General features: G+C 34.8%; 1 protein-coding gene across 1 annotated transcript; it reads left to right on the forward strand.

Annotated features, from left to right (window-relative positions):
- The first annotated feature begins 7,399 nt into the window (after window positions 1-7,399).
- LOC126708275 (uncharacterized) lies at window positions 7,400-8,752 on the forward strand. Its single transcript, XM_050408076.1, has 3 exons — window positions 7,400-7,732; window positions 7,859-8,179; window positions 8,252-8,752. The coding sequence occupies exons 1-3, from the start codon at window positions 7,400-7,402 to the stop codon at window positions 8,750-8,752; spliced, it is 1,155 nt and encodes a 384-aa protein (XP_050264033.1).
- The last annotated feature ends 13,862 nt before the right edge of the window (window positions 8,753-22,614 follow it).

Here is a 22,614-nt window from a genome sequence, read left to right on the forward strand (position 1 = left end):
GAACAATCTCACAGTGCTATAGAATCACGCAAAGAGCGTTGTCCTTAAAGATTGATTCGTGCAACCCAAAGTAAAACTTGGTGCGATTGGTTCTGTTGGCCAAACAACCCCCCAGGATTAGACTATAGCGTCGACCTTTGTGATGTACGCACTTCCACTCACAAAAGGTTTAAGAATAACCCTCTATTGCCTTCCCTTAGAACAAATATTCTTGTATAAAAAATATGTGGGAGAGAAAGATAATAGACTTGTGTATATCTAAAAATATAGAGTAGTAAAAAGACCCTTTAGAAAGTGTGTTAGGATGAGTATTATATAGGCTACTTATGAAGATAATAGTCTATAGTTATTGGTTACTAATAACCCTTAAAAGCCCAACGGCTATATTATCAATTATTGTCTAACGACTATTTTTTTCATAATTGTCCAACGGCTATTTTTCTCATAATTGTCCAATGGCTATTTTACTCATAAATTTCCAATGGCTAGAAAATAAATAAGAATAAAAGTATTTGGAACACACACCCACACCAACACTTATAACTCCAAAAAAAAAAAAAAAAAAACTTAGTTTTGATAATAAAATGAAGTAAACAGTGTTTTATTAAATTGTGAACTCACATTACAAATATCGCATGGCATATTGCAAAAGAGAGTACACTAAAGTAAAAACAGAATTCACTAATTAAATACAATGCTTATTGTGCAATTTTTAAATAACTTGCAATTGTACAGAATAATTTGAATATATTCAACAGCTTAAGTCCTACTGCCTATTCAATCTAACACGTCTCTCTGCCATTGGGAATGGTTGAGCTGCAAATCACTTTATGTCTCAAGACGTTTGAAATGGTTGAGCTACAAATCACTTTATGTCTCCATGTTGTATAAATCTTTTGTCCAAACAATGCATAGATTTTTGGACATTATAATTGTTTCTTTTAGTTCTCCTACTAGGCTTAACACTGATGCATCTTGATGCTAAGATGTTCTTTCCAATCAGTGAGGAGATATAACAGGATCAGTTCGATTAATGAACTCGACCAACTCATTCTGGTGAATGAGAATAGATTTTCTGGGCAAGCTTTAATAGACCAGGAATGAATGGTCAATCCTTGAGATGAATCCTTCGTAAGTCCTGAAGTGGCAAACTTTGCCAATCTGTCCGCCTATGCATAAGTCAGAACCAAGGCAAAATGAGAAATATTAACAAAAATAATCAGAAGATGGTAAAATTTCATTTCTAAATAATCAAACAAAGTGAATAACTATACACACAATATTTCAAGAATAAGAAGTGCCAACAAAAATTTTGAACCATGTTTTGGACTTTAGCTTGTAAAGAATTAAACCTCCAGTTGGAAAAGAACCTTTAATTGTGAATCTTGAGATCCATTGCCAATCTTTAATTTTTCTTTAGAGGATGAATTAGATTTATTCAGCCAACTCAATTTGGCTTCACTAATAAAATATAAAAGTTATATATGAACGAATAGGTGCATACCCTAAATCAGCAATGACAATGCTGACATTATCTTCTGATCGTCGGTCCTGTAGGGCATATGCATTTTTAGGTCATTATAACTTCCCAAGTAAAATACCTAACCAATCAGTGTAGATTAAAAAAAAATGATCATTTAATTCATTACCATAACTGCTTGAGCCAGTGCTTCACAAATCACAAGCTAGCTGAAATCAGAACAAGAGGAAAGTTAACACTGCCCATGTTTAAAATATAAATGAAAAGAAGAGAATATGCAATTTATATTGGCTTTAAGGTTATATGAGACCAATTTACTAAATACTAACACTACACCTGAACATCTCCATGCTGTCGAAGTTGATTTCTAACAAAAGCAATTGCATCTGAGCTGAAAAGCAATAGCAAAAACGTTAAGCAACTGCAAACCAACCAAGAAAGGGTACAATTTAAAGGACTGTCAAATTCATTATCGACAAGAAAGACTACAATTCAAAAATAATATAATCTTTTAAGTCTTGAAGACATCAATGGGATTGAGCCATCTGTGACCACTTTCCTTAGAGATCAAAGACAGAATCAAAGCCATGGAAAAGATGTTAGAGATTGCTATGACTTGTAGGCCATAAATATTAATAGAACTTTGACATGTTTGATCTCCCACATTCTCAAAGAAATAGGGTATTTAAACGGAGCACAAGGAAACTTATGCCTTTATTTTCAGCACACATATATTTCTATAATCAAACATTCTTCTCATTATCCTGGTGATCAATCTGGAAAATTATTTTAAGTTGTAATTTATGCTCCCTTTTGATCAAAACAAATATCCTGTGTAATATATATTACTTGGTGAAGCCAGATGACATTTTACATTGTTCCATCTTACCCCAAGAAAAGATTAAATTGCTCTTCTAAAGGGCATCAACAGTTACCAGGAGTGAGCTATTGAGTGGATGTGATTTTATCACCACAGCACAAAATGTCATAACAGAACAGGATATCCAAACTTCACCACACAAAATTATCTTTTCAAGGTACGTTGAACACCATTTTAATTATTTGGGGAGTTTTTCACATCTGATAGGGATAACTATAATTTTAATTTTTGCATTGAACATAAAATATGTAACCACTTTAAGAATGAAATCACTAAGATTTTGAAAGGAGTCAATACAATAAATTGAAATCAATTGAGGGTTTTAAATGCTTGTGTTCTCTAGAGGATGGAGATTCGATTTGGGTTTGGGTTTGAATTTGGGGTTGACTATACAAAGCTTTACCGGGAATAGCTTTGAGATCATAATCAGAAGAGGAAGATTAGTCAAAAACTTGGGTGGGATTATTCTGATTCTGATTATTATTATTGTTACTTGTGCGTAGGAAATTTACAAGCTTTTTCAGTGAGTGATTTAGGTGTGGAATGATTCCTTATTTTTTTTTTTTTTTTTTTTTCCTTTTTTTTTAATAACAGTTTTTTTTTTTTTTTTTAATTCCGAAATTTATTTAAAAAAAAGAAAGCCAAAACTACGTCATTTTGGCTCAATTAACCGCTGAACATAATTGGAGTTTAACAGAATACCAAATTGACAAAATTGAAAGTTAGAGGACTGAAATGACAAAACTGAAAGTTAGAAGACTGAAATGAAAAAGACTGAAAGTTAGAAAGTCAGTTTTACATTTTTGTCTTATTTTTATTATTTGGCACAACTTATTTTTTTTAGTTTTTTAAAATTTGATTGATTGAAAAGAAAAAAAAAAGGGTTAAACTTTGATGCAATGGTTTAAACTTGGTGAAATAGGCCCCCCAACCATTAAAAAAGTCCTACCCTAAACTACTAGAACAAACCCTATTATATATGCGGTCACATAGAATAGTACTGTAAGTTCTTTAGAGCATTAGCATTGGATAATGCTAATGCCAAATGTAAGGAGAATTTGGCTTTTGCAGTCCCAAATGTCACTGCATCAGAGAATTCTAAACTCAAGTATTACAATTTTTTTTGCAATACTGTTACAGTGCAATTCTATCTTTAGGATTGCACTTTAGCACAATTGTAAAACCAAAAACAATATTTTATTCTCTCCCTCTCTCATTCTGACTCTGACTTCATCTCTCTGTCTCTTACCGGTGCTGGGTTTTGGATTTTGGAGGTTGGATCAGCATGGATCGGCGAGCTGGGTTTGGATCGGTGGGCTGAGATCGGTTGATGGTGGGTTTAGATTGGTTGATCGGTGGGTTTGAAACGGTGGATCTGTTGATCGGTGGGTGGATCAATTGGGTTGATCATTGGTAGCTCTGATGGTGGCTCCGGCGATGATTTTTTTTGAATGGGTTTGCTCCGGTGGCGTTGCTTTAGTTTTGGTTTGGTTTTGGTTTTGCTGGGTATTTTTGACGACCTAGGTTTCAAATCGGCGGCGTGGGTTTCCGATCGGTGGCTTGGGTATTTTCGACGTTTTTCTGGGTATTTTCGACAGCCTGGGTTTCAAATCGGCGGCTTGGGTTTGCTGATTGGTGGCTTAGGAATTTTTGGGTATTTTTTTATGTTTTTTTGGGTTGATCATCGGCATTTTTTTTGGGTATTTTCGACGGCCTGGGTTTCAAATCGACGGTGTGGGTTTGCTGATCAATGGCTTGGGTTTGCTGATCGGTGACTTGGGTGGTGGGTGTGGTGGCCGTTGTTGGCTCCAACTATTTTGATGGTTTGTGCGTGTGTGGCTCTATTGAAGGTTTGATGGTTTGTGTTTGTGTGTGTGTGTGGTGATGGGTTTGGAAAGGTTGATCGGTGTATCATGGGTCTCTGTGTGTGTGGGTTTGTGTGTTGAACCGGTGCTAGAGGTTGAGGGAGAAAGAGAGGAAAAAAAAAGACTGTTGGAAAGCCCAGGAAAACCAAGTCTGAAAAAAAAGTGACGACTGGAAAGAAATAATAAAAGAAAGATCAAAAAATAATATTTTAATAAAAATAGAGTTTTGGGATGCTGGAGGTATTGTAAAATGGTATGGTATAATGATAAAGTGGCTTTTTGGAATGGTAAAATAGAGTAGAACTGGAATTTCCCAATGCTAATGCTCTTATCATTTCACATGTCAAACTCTCTCTCTCTTACTTTACTGTTTTGTGGGGGGTACCGATGGCTTCAGCAAAGAGTAGTATAGCAATTTGCTTCTTCTTCTTATTGACGATGATGGGTCTTTTATTTCCTTTTGGAGAAGATGAAGATGAAGATGGGTCTTTGTCGTGGGGTTTCCAACTCCATTCCTTCAATTCACGTGGTTGGGGACTCTAAAAGGTGGACTAGCCTTGGCCATGTTGATTAAACCGACTGGGCTTGTACCAAGAACTTCCATGTTGACGATGCTCTGTGTAGGCTTCTTGTTCCTCTACTTTCTTTTTCTTTCCTTTTTTCCTTCTTGTTTATAGGGTTTTTTTTTTTTTTTTTTTTTTTTTTTTTTTTAGTCTTTGGGGGCTACAAATGTAACGCATTGTTTATAGGTTTTTACATTGTGGGAAATTGTCAAGGCAAATTAACCGCTTTATCAGATTTTCTTCACATATGCATGCTAAACTTAATTAGACCCAAATTCATAGTATCCATTGATGTAACTTTTGTCTGAAAGCTAATTTGATAAAAGTTGATATAAAATATAGTTGTTCTTTAAAATAAAAAAAAATAAAAAAAAAATAGTGCAAAACTTACTTATAGTATTCTCTTACGTTGTTATACTTAGTTAAAAATACACTTCCATAAAAAAAAAAAAAAAAAAAAAAAAAAAAAAAAAAAAAGTCGCATTGCTAAATTTTTAGAAGAGAATTTAAGGAAGTACCGTATGATATGAAAATCACAAAGAAATTACAAGTTACAAAAAAAAAATACACTTATTGGCCCCCATAGATTTTAGAATTTAGGCTATAACTCCTCAGACTTTGTGAATCAGTACCAAAAAAACCCACAAAAAGGCCTTACATATTTATAAATACTCCTCAAAGTTTTGAATTAGTCCAGAAAACACCCCCCCCCCTAAAAAATTAAATTTGTAAAGAAAAATACACATAGGCCCATTTTCAACAATCAGCTCGTGACCCTTGCAAATAGAAAACCCCTTTCTCCTTTAATAATTCTAGAACTCAAATGGTAAATAAGAAGAAAAAGAATATAATAATAAATAAATAAATAAAACCCAAATCATTCTTACGGACTGCTGCCTCTCCACGGCTTCAGCCTCTGGCACAAACCACCAACAACAACTACTGGTATCTCTCCCTCTCTTAGGATTTCTTCATTGTTTTTATCTCTCTTTGGATTTCTCTAATGTGAGATCTTTTTGGATTTCTCACTTTCTCTCTCTTATGTACAGTATTTAAACACTTTCTAATTAGAGCATTTGCAGCAGTGTAGCTAAATAGCTATATAATTATTTTAACTACACCAAAACACACAAAAAAAAAAAAAAAAAAAAAGTTACAACAGTGAAGCTAAAGGTAAAATTTTTACCTTCATTACTACAACTATATATGGCCGTGCACTGTAGTTGAGAGCTAAAAAAATTTATTCTCCAGTTGGATTAAAATAATATATGTTTGATTATTTTTTTATATTCTTTTATTCACACTGTGGCTCTCTCTCAGGCTTCGTTTGGAATGAGAGAATGGAATGGAAAGGAATAAAAAGAATAATTTTAGAATATTCTTCCCTTCCCTTGTTTGGGAGTTTTAATGAAATGAATGAAAAGTCAATTCCTTTGTTTGGGAGTTTAAGTAGGAGGGAATGGAATGGGTAGGAGGGAATACTCATTTCTCTCTATTCCCTTAAAACCTCAAATTTTCATTCCCCCCGAAATTGGGAGGAATGGGAGGGAATGGAATTATATTTAATGATTTTTTTACTAAAACTCCCAAAATACCCCTATATATTCAACATTTTATTTTAAAATAGGGGTCTAATAGTAATATTGTCATAAAATGATTCAATTCTATTCCCTCATGTTACTCCCAAACAAGATTACTTACATTCCATTCATTTTCATTCCTTTCCATTCCTTCATTTTAAAACATCCAATCAAGGTTACTTAATTCCATTCCATTCATTTCCCTTACTTAAATACATTCTATTCCATTCCATTCCCTTATGATCATTTTATTCAATTCCATTTCATTCTCTTATAAACTCCCAAACGGAGCCTTAGTGTCACTCTTAACTCACTCTCTGAAGCTCTCATCTCTCTGTCTCACCTTCTCTCAAGCTCTCTCTCTCAAACTCTCACCTCTCTGTTTCATTGCCACTGGCCCGACTCACTGCCCAGCTACTAGTCTAGCTCCATGGCAAAGAAGTAATCTAACGATTAAAAAAAAGGCCAACTCAATGACTCTATTTTTCTCATCTTCTTTCCCTCACCTCTCCTCTTCTCTCTGCAAATTACCGCCATCACCTAAGCATGAGAGACCCATCAATGGAAGCTTTATTCAACACAAGATTTCAAAGGAAATCAAATCCAGTATCTCTCTCTTCTCTAAATCTATTACCCAGTAAGACAAGAATTAAAAATCCAAAGACAATATAACAATATAAAAATCCAAAGAAAAACAAAGAAATCTGGCATTTCAGATCTATGAATATGAATCATTGCTTTGAAATCTGGTTTTGAATCATAGCCTGCAGTGTGGGTTGCCTTTTCAGATGCTCAGCGACGGCGGTAATGTTGTAGAGAGAAGTGGATAGCCAAAGATAGAAAGTAAGATGAGAAAAATAGAAAAATTGAGTTGACGTTTTTTTAATAGTTAGGTATATTATTTTATTGTAGTAGATGTATTATTTTATTGTGTTGTTTATATATTTTATTGTGTTGAGAGTTAAAATAAAACTATTGATATTGGATGTTTTATGAAGTGAGATGATGGCGGCATTGCTATAACATTCAGTATGGCACATTTTCTCTCTCGCGAAGAAGAAAATGAGCTAGTTCGAAGCGATAAAAAAGTCAAGGAATCTCACGGTGGGCATGAAGATCCTATTACATTCAGGCTTGGTAATGCCAATCTTTCCACACCGGTGAAGCTATCCTTTAAGAATAAGCTCGTTGGGGAGATACCGGGTGCCTACACCCAAGCCTTTGATTTCGCTACGCATATGGATACTGAGTCCGTCTCAGATGAAGAGATCGATGAAGTAAGGAAGGGATTTGTTGCTATCAAGCTTTCTAAAGAGACTAAGTCACGCATTCGAGCTCCTTGGTCTAAGGCCATTATCATTAAGGTGTTTAGGAGAACAGTTGGGTTCACTTCCTCCATGCAAAAATCATGGGACTGTTGAAACCAACGGGAAGGTTAGACATGGTGGACCTTGGCAAGGATTTTTTTCCTAGTGAGATTCTTGGTACAGGAAGACCTTGAAACTGTGCTCAAGAGAGGCCACTGGTTCATAGGGGAGCACTTTCTTTCCATTCGCAAATGGGAAGCAAATTTTAAGCCGTCGGAAGCTCTAGTTACCTCGATGGCAGTTTGGGTTCGCCTTAACGAACTTCCTATAGAATATTATGATGCTGGTGTTCTTAGAGAGATTGGGCAAGCTTTAGGGAATGTCCTTAGGATCGATACTCATACTAACACTGAGGCCAAAGGCAGATTCACTCGTATCTATGTACAAGTCGATATCGGTAAGCCTCTTGTTACATCGGTTGGTATTGGAAAGCACCAACAAAAGGTAGTTTATGAGGGACTCCAAAAGCTTTGTTTCCTATATGGGCGCCTTGGTCATCGATAGGAAAACTGCTAGTATTCCATCAGACCACCCTCACCTCCGGCCAACCCGAAAAACACGGCAAGGGTCTTCGACAAGGAAGCCCAAGCCTCTCCGCCTCCCGAGGTGCATGAGGTAGAGTCACATGATGCTACTTTCGAGCCTTGGATGGTGGTTTCACGAAGAAGGAAAGGTCCTAAAGTTGGCCAACAAAGCAACACCAACCTCAAACCCGAATTGCACCATTCTTTTAAAAATGTTAGCACAGTAGAGTTGTTGGAGACAAACAAGGGTGACAAGCTGCCAGCTGGAGCAAAAAGCGTTGATGGGAAGAGAAAAGCAAGAAGTGATGTGGACCTTTCAGTGGAAACTGAGCTCAATCCAATGGGTAATAAGTTATCGGGGTTAGTGGGCTCGGGCCCCTTAAGGATTACTCAAACCAAATTTCCTAGTGGGCCTTCCATTAAATTTAATCAAGGCTTAACTTTATCAAAGCCCGTGGCCACTTCAGTGAAGGGCAAAAGAGACCTTGCATAAGGCAGGGCAGCGCCGTTCCAAGCAAAGAAACAACTTCAGCTATTCTTTCTTCACACACAGAGAAACTTCCTTCCACTGTTGTTTGGTCAAACAGTATTATGAATATTCAAGGGGATTCTAATGGAGGCTTTCAATTCCAAAGCCAATCGAAAAGAGAAGTGGATGATCATTTTGGAGGGGAGGATTTTGGAAATTCCTTCAGTGGTCATCGACGAAGTTCGAGCTTGCTCCACACACAAAATGGGTTAGTTCAGTGCAAAGCTTCGCAAAGCATGGAAGCTCATCTTCACTCTAACTCCGAGGAGTGCGACAATGGGTTTTCTTCCTCTGACCAATCCAACTTAAGGGATGATGACCATTCCATGGTGGAGCACCGTGAAATTCCTACGGGGGATGAAATTCTTAATCCATTGGCCAACCACCGAGGAATTGATGGTGGTACTGGAGCTTTGTATGACTCTAATGTCGGGCAATGATCAGACAACAGAAGTGGAGAGGATGACCGGATGGAATTTGATGGAGGAAGCGAGCCTGCTCCCTCCGTATGATGAATGCCCAACTCCAAATCATCATCTAGTCGTGAATGTGATTGCTTGGAATTGTAGAGGTGCACTGAAGGCTCCGTTTATTAAGCATGCTTCTGATTTGGCTAATAACCATAATCCGGCCATTATGATCATCATGGAGACTCGTATTGGCAGAGAGAGAGCTAAGGAAATTACAGACAAGCTCCCTTTTGATGGAGCGATTCATACGGACACAATAGGCTATGCTGGTGGCCTCTAGCTCATGTGGAACACTGAGAAGGTGAATGTTACTCTGCTTGCCAAGTCTGAACAGGAAACCCATGTTTCGGTTAAGGTAATCTCTTCCAACCTTGATTACATTCTTACTACCATTTATGCTAGTCCTAGGTTTCGTGAAATATGTATTTTGTGGAATAATTTGAAAAATGTTGCTAACCTTCATGACAAGCCTTGGATTATTGCTGGTGATTTCAACGAAATGCTTGTTGATGGAGATAAATTTAGGGGTAGGACTGTCAGTGCCAATCGGTCCTTAATCTTCAAAGAATGTCTTGATAGCTGTAATATGATTGATTTGGGGTTTACGGGTCCCCGTTTTACTTGGTCTAATCGGAGAGATATTTCGGATCTGATTCAAGAAAGAATTGATCGATTTTTTGCCAATCCAAGCTGGTGTGCATTACATCCCAATGTGAGGGTGAGTCATTTGGTTCACTGCCACTCTGATCATTGCCCCATTCTGTTGGAATCTGATATGGGTAGTGGTGTTTACCTTCTTCGACCCTTCAAGTTTCAAAGTTTTTGGCTTGAAGATCTTACCTTTCCCAGGGTTGTCTCAGATACTTAGGACCGATCCTCCTCCTTACAAGAAGTGTCGGAAAATTTTGCTACTAAGGCAGTGGATTGGAATAAAAACCATTTTGGTAATATCTTCGTCAAAAAGAAACGGGTAATGGCCAGATTGGGCGGAGTCCAAAAAGCTTTGACGAGTCACCCCTCTTCATCCTTGCTAGCCTTGGAAAACAATATGCACAGTGAGCTAAATGATATTCTGAGTCAGGAAGAGGAGCTTTGGGTTCAGAAATCTTGAATTAATAGATTGGTTCATAGGGATAGAAATACTTCCTTCCATCATGTGTCTACCATTGTTCGAAGAAGGCGCAACTGTATTTCTTGTATAAAAAATGATGCAGGGGGGTGGATTCATAATGAAAGGGAGATTGTGGAGTTCATTAGGTGGAGGTTTGATAGGCTTTTCACTTCTAGTCTGGTTAGTGCTCCCCTCACTCCTCCTCAATCCTTTCGATGGCATTCTACCCTTACTGAGGAGGAAAAGAATACCTTCTGTTTGCCTATTTCTGATGTTGAAATCAAAGATAGTCTTTGGGCGATGAAACCTTGGAAATCTCCGGGTCCTGATGGATTACACATCGGGTTTTTTCAGAGGTTTTGGTCTGTTGTTGGTAAGTCAATCAAAAAGAAAGTTAAGCTAGCCTTTGAGGAGAGGAAAATTCCTAACTATCTAAACTAGACCAACATTACCTTGATTCCTAAGATTTCGAGGCCGGAAACTCTAGGAAACTACCTTCCAATTAGCTTGTGTAATACGGTGTACAAGATTGTGACAAAAATTATTGTGTGTAGATTGAGGCCTTTTCTTGACAAGCTTATCTCTCCTTTCCAACCAGCTTTTATTTCGGGTAGGACGGTGGTGGATAATGCCATTGTTGTGCAAGAACTCATACATACTATTAGCTTTAAGAAAGGTCGGGTGGGTTATATGGCAATAAAGGTTGACTTAGAGAAGGCATATGACAAGTTAGAGTGGAGTTTTATTCGGGAAGTTCTGATCAACTCAAACCTTCCTAATCAATTGGTGGCACTTATTATGAGCTGCGTTTTCTCGATGTCCACCTCTATTCTTTTTAATGGTGGCAGTGCTGATCCTATCCTCCCAACTAGAGGTATTAGGCAAGGGGATCCGCTTTCCCCTTACCTTTTCAATCTGTGTATGGATGTCCTTGGGCATCTTATTGAAGCAAAATGCAATGAGACGAGTTGGATTCCTGTTAAAAGCTCCAAAAGTGGGTTAGCAATCTCACATTTGTTCTTCGCTAATGACTTAGTTCTCTTTGCTAAAGCGGATCACGTAAATTGCTCTACCATAAGAGATGTGCTTGATGAGTTTTGCATCTGGTCGGGCCAGACCATTAGTGACAGTAAATCCAGGGTGTTTTTCTCCCCTAAAGTGGACATTGACACTAGGGAATCTTTGTGCGACATCTTGGGGTTTAAGTCAACGCTTAATCTAGGCAAGTATCTAGGTTTCCCTATCAAGCATCAGGGCACTGGCAGTCAAGATTACAACTTTGTGTTGGATAGAATTAAGCAAAAATTGGTTGGATGGAAGGCCAATCTTCTATCTATGGCAAGAAGAGCCGTGCTTACCCAAGCCTCAACTTCCGTGGTTCCGACTTACACTATGTAGTGTGCTGCCTTGCCAGGAAAGTTGCTTGAAAACATTGATAGAGTTAACTGGAACTTTTTATGGGGCTCTACTGATACAACCAAAAAGACTCATTGGGTGGGATGGCACAAAGTCACTAGATCAAAGGAGGAGGGAGGCTTAGGTCTCCAATCGGCTAAAGGGAAGAACTTAGCTCTCCTTGCTAAACTTAATTGGAGATTCCACACAGAAAATGATTCTTTATGGGCCAAAGTGCTCAAAAGCAAGTATTGCTCACACCGAAGGGCAAATTCTAGGAACGCCGATAAACTTCCTTGTTCAAGGGTGTGGAAGGCAATGAAAAAGGGTTCGACGGTTTTAAAAAAGGCATGAGATGGATTTCAGGAGGAAGTAGTAAGCTTAGTTTTTGGCATGATAATTGGACCATGAGTGGCCTTTTGAGATCAGCTATCCAAAGTCCATTGTTGCAGGAAGAAGAAATTTTGCTTGTAAAGGATTTTAATGGGCCTGGGAGGTGGGATTGGTCTAAATTGTCCTTCCTTCTTCCTAAGTCTATTCTTGTGGAGCTGAAGTCTATTCCTCATTCCACTTTGGTCTCAAGTATGGAAGATAGGCTGATTTGGAGTGGCACGAGTCATGGGGACTTTGACCTCAAATCAGCTTATTATTTAGCTATGAACTTTCAAGACTCTCCTACTCCTTTCTCGGGTCAGTGGGTTTGGAAAATGGAGACATTACCGCGCATCAAGTTCTTCATTTGGATGTGCCTTCATGATAGCATTGGAGTGGGAGTGTGTCTAGCTAGGAGGGGTTTAAGAGATTTGGAAACCTGTCAAATCTGCCAAAGGGAGCCTAAGACTATACCTACGTGACTACGTGGTGGCAAAAAACATTTGGGCTCAATTGGGAATTAAAGCTAATGATAGGTTTTCTGAGGAAGATATGCTTCAGTGGTTCAGTAGAAATTGTAAAGATTCATTGTGCTGTGTGGGAAGTCATACTCCTTGGAGAATTATATTTGCTTTTGCCGTTTGGATGATTTGGAAACAGAGGAATGGCATGGTTTTTAATAGTTACCCCTACAAAGCTAACCTCCACAAGGATATTCTCTTTTGTGCATCAGAGTTTCAATATTGTGTTTTAAATCCTAATCAAGTTAGTGCGTGAAGGGTGATGCAAATTCGTTGGGAAAGGCCGCTGCAAGGATGGATCTGCCTCAAAACTAATGGTGCTTCCAGTGGTAACCCGGGCTTGGCTGGGTGTGGAGGTATTTTGAGGAATGAGAGTTGCGAATGGATAAAGGGATTCTCAAGAAACATAGGGAGAGCTACCAGCTTTACTGTGGAGCTTTGGGTTCTTAGAGATGGCCTCACCCTTTGCAAAGACCTTAATTTGTGTGTTGTTGATATCCAAATTGATGCTAAAGTTGTTATTGAGCTCCTTGCTAACCCCATCTGCTCTAATACTGTTGTTACTCCTATTGTTGATGATTGCAAGCGCTTGCTTAGTCAAATTCCCCAAGTTAGGCTCGGTCATTGCTATCGTGAAGCAAATGGTTGTGTAGATTTTCTTGCCAAAAAAGGGATTTCTCAAGATGGAGATTTTTTTTGTTTATGTTGATCCTCCTTTGGAATTGCTTGAGCTTATAAACTCAGATTGCTCAGGAATGTATCATAACAGGCTTTGTCCTGATACGTTGTTGTCCCTTTAGTTTTGCAGTTAATGAATTCCAGTTTATCAAAAAAAAAAAAAAAAAGATAGAGAAGATGGCGGTGATAGGTGGTTGTGATTGTTGTTTATTGTTTATTGTAGTGGATATATTATTTTATTGTAGTAGATATATTATTTTATTGTGATTTATATTATTTTATTGTATTGAAAGCTAAAATAGATCCACTGTTGAAAGATGTTTTATAAAGTGAGTAGGTAAAATAGATAAAATAACCTTTTATGGTGCTAAATAAATATATTTTTAATTCCATTGATGTGAATGCTCTCGATGAGAAACATTATACGGCTAAATATGTGAATAGTTTATGGGTACTTGTGTGTTGACGTTCTCAAAAAAGTGTACTTATATTGGTATAAAATATTAATAAATAATATTAAGTTTGTATAAGATGTAAATAAATAATTTCAACCAAAAATGCTAGACACAAGTTTTATGTGCAATTATTTGATTTTGTTGGATATAATAATTTACACTTCACTATCTACCACTGTTTAGTTATGTATATAAAAACTTTAAATATCTGAATCTAAATATTTATTTTGAATTATGATAAAGGTGAGTAAGAGAGCTAAATTTTTTTTGTCATATTTAGCTTGACCTCCCATAAATTTTTTTTTTTTTTTTTTTTTTTTAAATCCTAGCTCCGCCTACCTAAGTCATGTCCTTTAAAAAAATATTTTTAAAATAAACTAGAAAACTTAAAAAATATACACTTGTAATTTGCAATTGCAGCCATCCTTTATTTACGTTTTTTTAATGAATCGTATTAGGGACATGATTTTTTTTATTTACAATTTTATGAGTTTTTTTTTTTTTTTTGGATAAATACTGAGGTTGCAAGTTGTTATTAAGAAAATTCGATTAGCTTCACTTTATAAGACACTAATCATAAACTTATTGATTATTTGTTTATAAGTTGTGAAAAAAAAAATTTGTCAATAAACTTATTGATTATTTATTTATAATCATGTATTAATTTATCTTTCTTTTTTCTTTTTGTTATCATATGCAGTTTTTGAATACAACAATCTAAACCACAATGTGTTACGAGTGAGTCACCAAGATTTCATGTCATGCAACACTTCATCCCCAATAGAAGCCTATTCTTCATGTTTGGACTTAATCCCCCTCGATAGGTCCGGTGACTTCTACTACATTTGCAGCTTCAATGACCACTGTCAAGCCGGACAGAAGGTTAAAATCAAGGTCACCCCAATTTCATCAATTCCAAACACAATCTCAAGCTCAACTCCTTCTGTGCCATCACCACCTTCTACTGTGATTATTGGTTTCTTTTCCACCATAAAAGCAATGCTCTAGCTAGCATTTTAAACAAGCCATGGATGCTTGTGTTTGCTCTTGCATTTTATGTCGGTGTTGTTTTAATATTGTTTAATGTCTTTTGATTGATTTATTCATGGTTATCATGAGCATGAATTTTTGTTAGAAAAGTTCTATAGTAATACTTTGTGTGTTTTTGACATAATTATTGATCGTACTCAATGCATAAATAAAGCTCTTGATTCAATGTGATTTGAAAGATGCAAAACCCATTATGTGTCACTTTAGACATAAGGCACTTGGCATTGTACTAGATTCCCATCTCTTGTGCTTTCAAGATAATGGCTTCCCCCGTCCCTTAATTCTTTTTTACTTCACTATCATGATTATTTTCTTAATTTTTATTAAAAAAAGCTTTTATTTTCTTAATTTAACTATTGAAAACTAAATGGATGATTCTTTAAGATTAAATTCCTTTCTCCTCTTAAAACAAATAATAGTAGGAGATGTGAAATTCGAACAACGTATATAAGGCATCACAAAAAAAAGTCATTACCAAATACCAATAACTAGACTATATGCGGAATGTTGCTCTTGTAGTTTGACATGGACTTTTGACGGGCTGATTCCCCATCTCTTAGAGGGAAAACCATCAGCTTATTAGAGTTACATTAGCCCAAGCCCACATGTGGCGGGATCACACTCGATATATACAATTCTCTGTGTGTGTTTGGTTGGGGGGCGGGGAATCACAAGCATTACTTGTATGTTTGTTACCAAAAACTGTTTTGAATCTTTTGATGCATTCTGAAAAGTGGGAATATGTAGCATTTAACGTCTATTTAACATATGATTAGAAACAAAGTTTATTATGTTGAATCATGTTGTGTGATATAATCTTTCTTGTGATCAGAAAGTTATTATTCTTCTCTATTCAAGTTCTACAACTTAATAACTTTATTTTCTGGTAGGCCACCTAGAGTTTTTACAAGACTTGAATCACAAGACTTCTATCATCACTCATTTATAACAAGAATAGCACAAAATCTAAACCTTCACATATCTTCATACACATAACTCAAGCATAATTATACAACCATTAACATTTTCATCACTTGCACTTCACTAATTAAGTTGGAAGGCTCACACAAATATTTTGAGAGTTATAAATTCCTAGATAGCTTAATCAAGACGAAATGATGAACACATAAAGGGAATTAAAAATCTAGATGACAACATGAATATTTTTTTACTATGAAAAAATTGCAAAATTGTCTTTTCCAAACTTTATTTTTTATTTTTTATTTTATAAATTGTCTTTTTCCAAACTTACATTGGAAACATGCTTGGTGAATTTAATGAATTATATAATCAGCATGACATGTTTTTGTTCAATATCAATTATCTCTGTTGAATTCATTCACATTGAGAACTTAACTAGGTGTTATTTTTTTAAGGCAAAGGTAGAAATACGTTGTGGCTTGAATCTAAAAATCATAGTATTAAATAAATTCCTTAGATGAATGCATAACCAAATTAAATAACCCAATGGTTTCAAAAAAAAAAAATTAAATAACCCAATTATATGTATATATTACAAACGTTTGCTAAATGGGGATGTGATGACTTTTATTAAGTGTTCATATCACTATATAGTATACAAATAATTTGTGGGTTTCCATTTATATATAATGGACTCCTTATTTTTCTCTTCTAATTTACTTAATTCACATTTGTAGTTAAAAGAAAAAATGAAAATACGGGACAGCACACATAACATAATTCCGTGTCCCATTACCAGCGTGGGATCACTAGCAAAATTTAGTATTTAATAATAAAAAAAAGGTATTTGATGTTAAAAGATTTTATATCACATGATAATATCAAAATGGAAATGAGCCAAATTGGCAAAAACCTTGGTTAAATGGTAATGAGTTGCACCTGGGAACCGTGGCGGTTTCAGAATTTTTTTTAGGGGGGTCAATAGTGTTGAAGCTAGAAATTTATTGTCGCAGGAGTAAAACATAAAATGATTATTATTTTTTGTATATTCAACTTTCATATTATATAAAATAATTTAAAATAGTATTCTAAATACAATTTAGTAGACAAATTTTATTGTACAATAGCCTAAAAAATTATTAATAGTTTAAAGATTGTTAAGACAACAATCATTGAATACATAAATAAATATAATTAAATAACTAATTAAACATTTTTGTCAAATTAATAATAATTTATTATATTTATATGTACTAACAATTAAAAAAATGATAAAGAACAATAGTAACACACATAAGATTTGGTCTAGGAGTAAATGTGAAACTAAGAAAAATAAATAGTAATTGATATAAGTTTTTTTTTTTTTTTTTTTTTAAGCATATGACTTTTTAATCATACACGTGGTCATTCTCTTGGAATTGGAGTAAGCACTAAAAACTTCTTGAACCTGGAAATCTATAAAACACTTATCAACCTACTTGATTAGATAGAAAGAAAACATACAAGGGAGAAAAAGTGATAAAGAGAATGAGGAAAAAAATCACAGATATAGATACAAATAGGTTTGTTGTAGAGGTGGTGTAATTTTATTTTTTTAATTGCTAAAAGTAGTGTACTTTTTTTCTCATGAAGAAGAAAAGTGCAAGGAAAAATAGTTCCATTCCTCCATCAATTGTAAAGTAAGCTAGAGTTAGATAAGGTTTACTTATTTATTTATTTTAAAATGAATGAGAAATTTTAAGAGTAGTGCTACTGCATGACACCTTCACAACAAAATTTAGGTGACAAGTTGTTAAATGTATGTAAAAAAGTGATGTCAATTGTGGGTCTAGATAAATTCAGTTACAATTTGCCACTTAACCTTTATTTTAAAATTATTATGAAAATATTGTGAAAATAGCACAAAGTTGAGCATATTCAAGCTTATTTGATTTAAACAAAAATTATGCTCAAAGTGTCCAAAATTTTATTTTGGAGGGTCAAAAAAAAATTTTTAATTTTGTATATAATTTTTTCTTTTTGCCCAAGTCCGGGGGTTCATTTGAATTCCCTGGGCTGGTTGTAGAGTCACCTGCGCTTGGGAAGGGGAAAAAAGTGGTAATGAGTTGTGTGAATGTCTGTATAAAGGGTAACATTAACATGAGGGGTATAACTTTTCTTTTTTTTGTCATACTTTGTTAATGTGTCAAATGTGATTAGTAAAAAATTACTTCTATATGAATTTACTTTTTTTTTTTTTGAGAAACATATGAATTTACTAATGATACGACTTTTATTTTGCATTCACAATATATCACATCAAGGATTCATATGAGTGCATTTACTTACTAGAATTAATTCTAAGAACCAAGCAATTAGATCTATGAACTCCCATCTTTTTTAAGTGGTTAGGTTTTTAGGGTTCGAAAAGAGGTGAATTTCTTGGAGAATAAACCCTAGTTTGCAAGCAAAGAAGACAGTCAGAGGAGAGAAGTTGTGAAAGAGAAAATTTATTGGAGAGAGAGAGAAAATGAGCTATAACCTAATTATTATTATTATATATATAATATATACACACACAAATTTTATCAAAATTGCCTGATAATTGAATCCAGTTTTTATCTATTAAAAAAAATCCAATTATTAGCACAAAATCTCCGAGAATTTATTGTCTTCCTAATAAGATTTCGAGTCAAATATCAATGGCATAATTGGATCCAGCTTTTTTCTACTAAAAACAAATTAAAAAGAATCCAATTACTAGCACAAAATCACCAAGCCTTTATTGCCTTCCTAATATGATTATGAGTCGAATTTATTTGGCCGAGCTCAAAAATATCAAACAATATCAAATAAGCAGACTTCCCAATTTTACTACAAACTTGTGTTACAAGGTGTGTAGAAGAAATTTCCGCGTGAAAATCTTTTCCTTCCATATTTGACACCTTACCATCAATACATATACATGACCCCTTAGAATTTTCTACCACTATTTTATCGTCTAACCTAGCTAGCTCTCTTTAATATATATATATATTTTTAATTTCTAGATCTCTCTCTCTCGCTTTTTCCCCGAGTGTAGAAAAACCATGGCGGCTTTCGCTAAGAGTGCAATGGTTTTGTTGAGTGTGATGACCCTTATTGAGGTCTCTTTTGCTGTTGTTTATACGGTGGGTGAATCTCAAGGGTGGACAACCCATGTTGATTACAAGAGTTGGGCTGCTAATAAGACATTCCATGTTGGTGACATTATTAGTAAGAACTTCCTTCTTAATCTTTATATATGATTTAGTATTCTTTTATGTTTTTCTTAATGTCTATTTTTTTTTTCTTGGCTTTATTAATATTCATATGGTCCTTAGTTATGGTGGATTTTTATGAATTTTGGATATTATAGGGTAATTAATTGAGTTTGAGTTCTCCTCAAATTTTTTTTTTTTTTTTTTGAGTTTTGAGTTTCTTGAGTTTTATTATACTGGAGTTTTGTGAGATTTGCCTTGGAGATTTATAAATAAAAAAACTATATACACTAATTTACACTATTTATGTACTTTCTCTAAGAATTTTATATCTTAATTTAATTATGCATAGGATGTGTACCCAAAAAATGAGTAATCTTAACTTTAAAAAAGAATACCACCTATTCTAGTGGCTGTGTCTTTGTTAATGGATCAATTGGTCAAATAATATATATTGCAATTTTTTCTCCCTTTTGTGATACCACTAAAAGAATAGTGTTAGGGTTTCTTTTTCATGGCCTCAAGTAAAGCCCTAGATCCCTTTCTCAATGGAAAAGAACCATCTAGCTTTACAAGATAAATTCTAACATAATTCTTTTGCTTATTGATGATATATATTTTGGTTAATTTTCTGTGAGTGAGATTTTTCTTTTCTTTTTTCCCATTGATTCTCTGAACTATGATTTGGCTTCATTGTTTTGCCTCTCTGTATTGGTGGGGGAATCTTTCTCAGTATTTACAATTCTATTATGTTCAATTTTAATCAGTCAAACAAAAAAAAGTTCCTAGTGAAACAGATTTGCTTCAACTTTATTTTTTTTAGCATAAGTACCCTTTCCCCCCCTATTTTCTTTACAAGTAAAGAAATCAAATTTGATTTTTTTTTCCTTGATTTTTTTTTCAATGGAATTTCAATGTATAGAAAAAATTAAGATTTTAATTCCTTTATTCTCACAATAACCTATATATATATATATTCCATGAATACCTTTTTTGCTATTTCCTTTTAAAAATAAAAGGCAGCATCAATTTTTATTTTCCAAATTAAGAATATTGAAGTGTGCACTGTGCACATGGATGCGGTGAGTCTTTAAAATTTTTTACATAAATAAATAAGTGCCAAAAAGACTCTAAAGTCTAAACAAAAGACTCTAAAGTCTAAACAACCTTTGTAATTAGGTTCAACATTCGTATTTTATGCCTTTGATGCGTCTTTTCAGTAAACATAAAATAGTGCATGTAATTTTTTTTCCCCCCAATATTAAAGAATATAAAAAAACTCTCTGTTTAGTTTTTATTAGCCATTGACCAAGCCTATTGAAAAAATTATTCCCCTTTCATGGGTCACAATTTTCCCAACACTAGTAGGGAAAATTCCCTCCTAGCTAGTGGATAACAGATTTTATCTCCAAAAACATGGGCAATTTGGAACATAATGCCATTTTATTTAGTGTAATTCTTTGTTTTTCAGAAATCTGTCATATTATTCTTATCAAGCAAATGCATAGTAGTTAATATCACCTCAAAGGAGAGCATGTTGTAAGTCCTCCCAATTCCTAACTATGAAGAAAGTAGGGCCAAATAAATTTAAAAAAAAAAAAAAATCTGATTCTATATCTGCAAATGATAAACCACACATAATAGAGGTTGGACTCCAAGACCAGTTGTCCTAATACCAATGATAAATAACCCATTAAAAAATTTTGAATTTAATTATTTAACCAATATTCTTTCGCAACTAATTATCACTATTTTCACACGCAGATTTCCAATACGACGCTAAAAATAATGACGTGATTGAAGTGAGCCGTGAAGATTTCCACACATGCAACCTTAGATCTCCACTCGCTTTCTTCAGCACTGGCAGGGACATGATCAATATGAGTTATCCTCGCCATTATTACTACGTTTGCACCACCCCTGGCCACTGCTTAGATGGCCAGAAGGTTGACATCAGGGTCCTCAAAATTCCAAAATCAACTCCTACGCCTAGTCCAACTCCAACTCCTAATCCTAGTACTAGTCCAAGTCCAAGTCCTAGTGCAACACCCAAACCTAGTACCAGTCCAAGTGCTACTCCTAAACCTAGTCCTAATCCAAGTCCAAGTGCTACTCCTAGGCCTAGTCCTAGTCCAAGCCCAATTGCAACTCCTCCAAGTCCAAGAGCAACTCCTAATCCTAGTACTAGTCCTAGCCCTAGTACTAATACTAGTTCAAGTCCAAAATCCAGTGCAGCTCCTCCTCATGATCACTCTATTCCACCAGTGGCACAGGCACCTGCCCCATCTAAGAAGAGTGCTGCATCATCAATGGTATCTTCCAAAGGGCTGCTTGCAATCCAGCTTTTGATGGCTTTGTGTTTTCTTGCATATTTTTAAGATGTGTTTCTCTGTTCAGTAGAGGCAACTAGTTATGTTTATGTTTAATCAGGACCTATAATTTTGCATGATATTCTTATATTATTCTAATTTCAATTATTTGGACACATTTCCATATTCCAATAAATGAGGGCCCGTTTGGTAATGTTGTTCTAGTAAGGTTGTTTGTATTTTTTGAAAATACGTGTGGATGAAAAGTGTGTGTCTGTGTGAAAATACGTATAATGTTATTTAAACATTGAAAACTGTTGTTTAAACAACGATAACAAACGGGTCCTAAATTTTTGAAACAAAGTGAGGTAAAATTGGCAGCACACAAGTTGATTATGGCTTAAGCTTTTAATGAGCTCAACTTGATCATAGTGACTTAAGTTCGACTTGAAAATTGCAAATTAGGTTATGCCAAATTGGTACTCGATGTTATTAAATGAATGAATTTTATTGTTTGGAGTGTAAGCTCAATTTGAAGCTTAAAACTTTATGGAAAATTTTATAGAATGGAGGAAGGTACTCAAAGACTTTTATCTATATTCATGGATCATGCAATCAAACGATTTTGATGAATATGTGGTATTTATGCCATTAACTCTATGGTTTAACGTTCATCCTGTGGCTTGTCAAGCATAGTTTTGTGTCTGAATGAGATTAGTTATCAAACTAAAAAATAGACCTTAAAATTGTATATCTATTAACCCAACAATATAAAGAGTCTTGCAAAATTAAAACTTGAGGTAGAGACATGACTTTCTAACATTTTTGCTAGATGGGAAAAAGTCCCATTTGAGAGCACTTGCATCTAGTTTTGCATTTTTTGGTTAAATTATCTCTTTTAAAAAGTCACTTCTTTTGGAGTTTCAAATGATAATAATGACATTTTTGCGGTATTTCATATATGTGATATATTCAAACTCTACCGTGCTTCTCCCTCTATCTATGAAAGTCACTTTTCTATTTTAAAAACTTGCTTTAAATAATCACAAATTGTCTCATATACATGAAATTTCAAAGCTTCCAACTTGCTTGAACCAAATTGATTTGGCAGAATAACTGCACATTCATTGACATCTATGTAGATATGTTGAAGTTTTTACTCCTCAGGGGATAAGGCTTGGGCTGGCTAATCCTGATTGGAGAATCATATTCCATGATGCTCTTTAGACTTTAGGAACTTTAATTATATGGCACACCACTCTCTATTTTTACCATTCCATATAAATATTCTTTCTTTATCATTTTCGGTATTAAGATCCTCTTGAA

Source organism: Quercus robur, chromosome 12, assembly GCF_932294415.1.
Source record: "Quercus robur chromosome 12, dhQueRobu3.1, whole genome shotgun sequence".
NCBI classification, from domain to species: Eukaryota; Viridiplantae; Streptophyta; class Magnoliopsida; order Fagales; family Fagaceae; genus Quercus; species Quercus robur.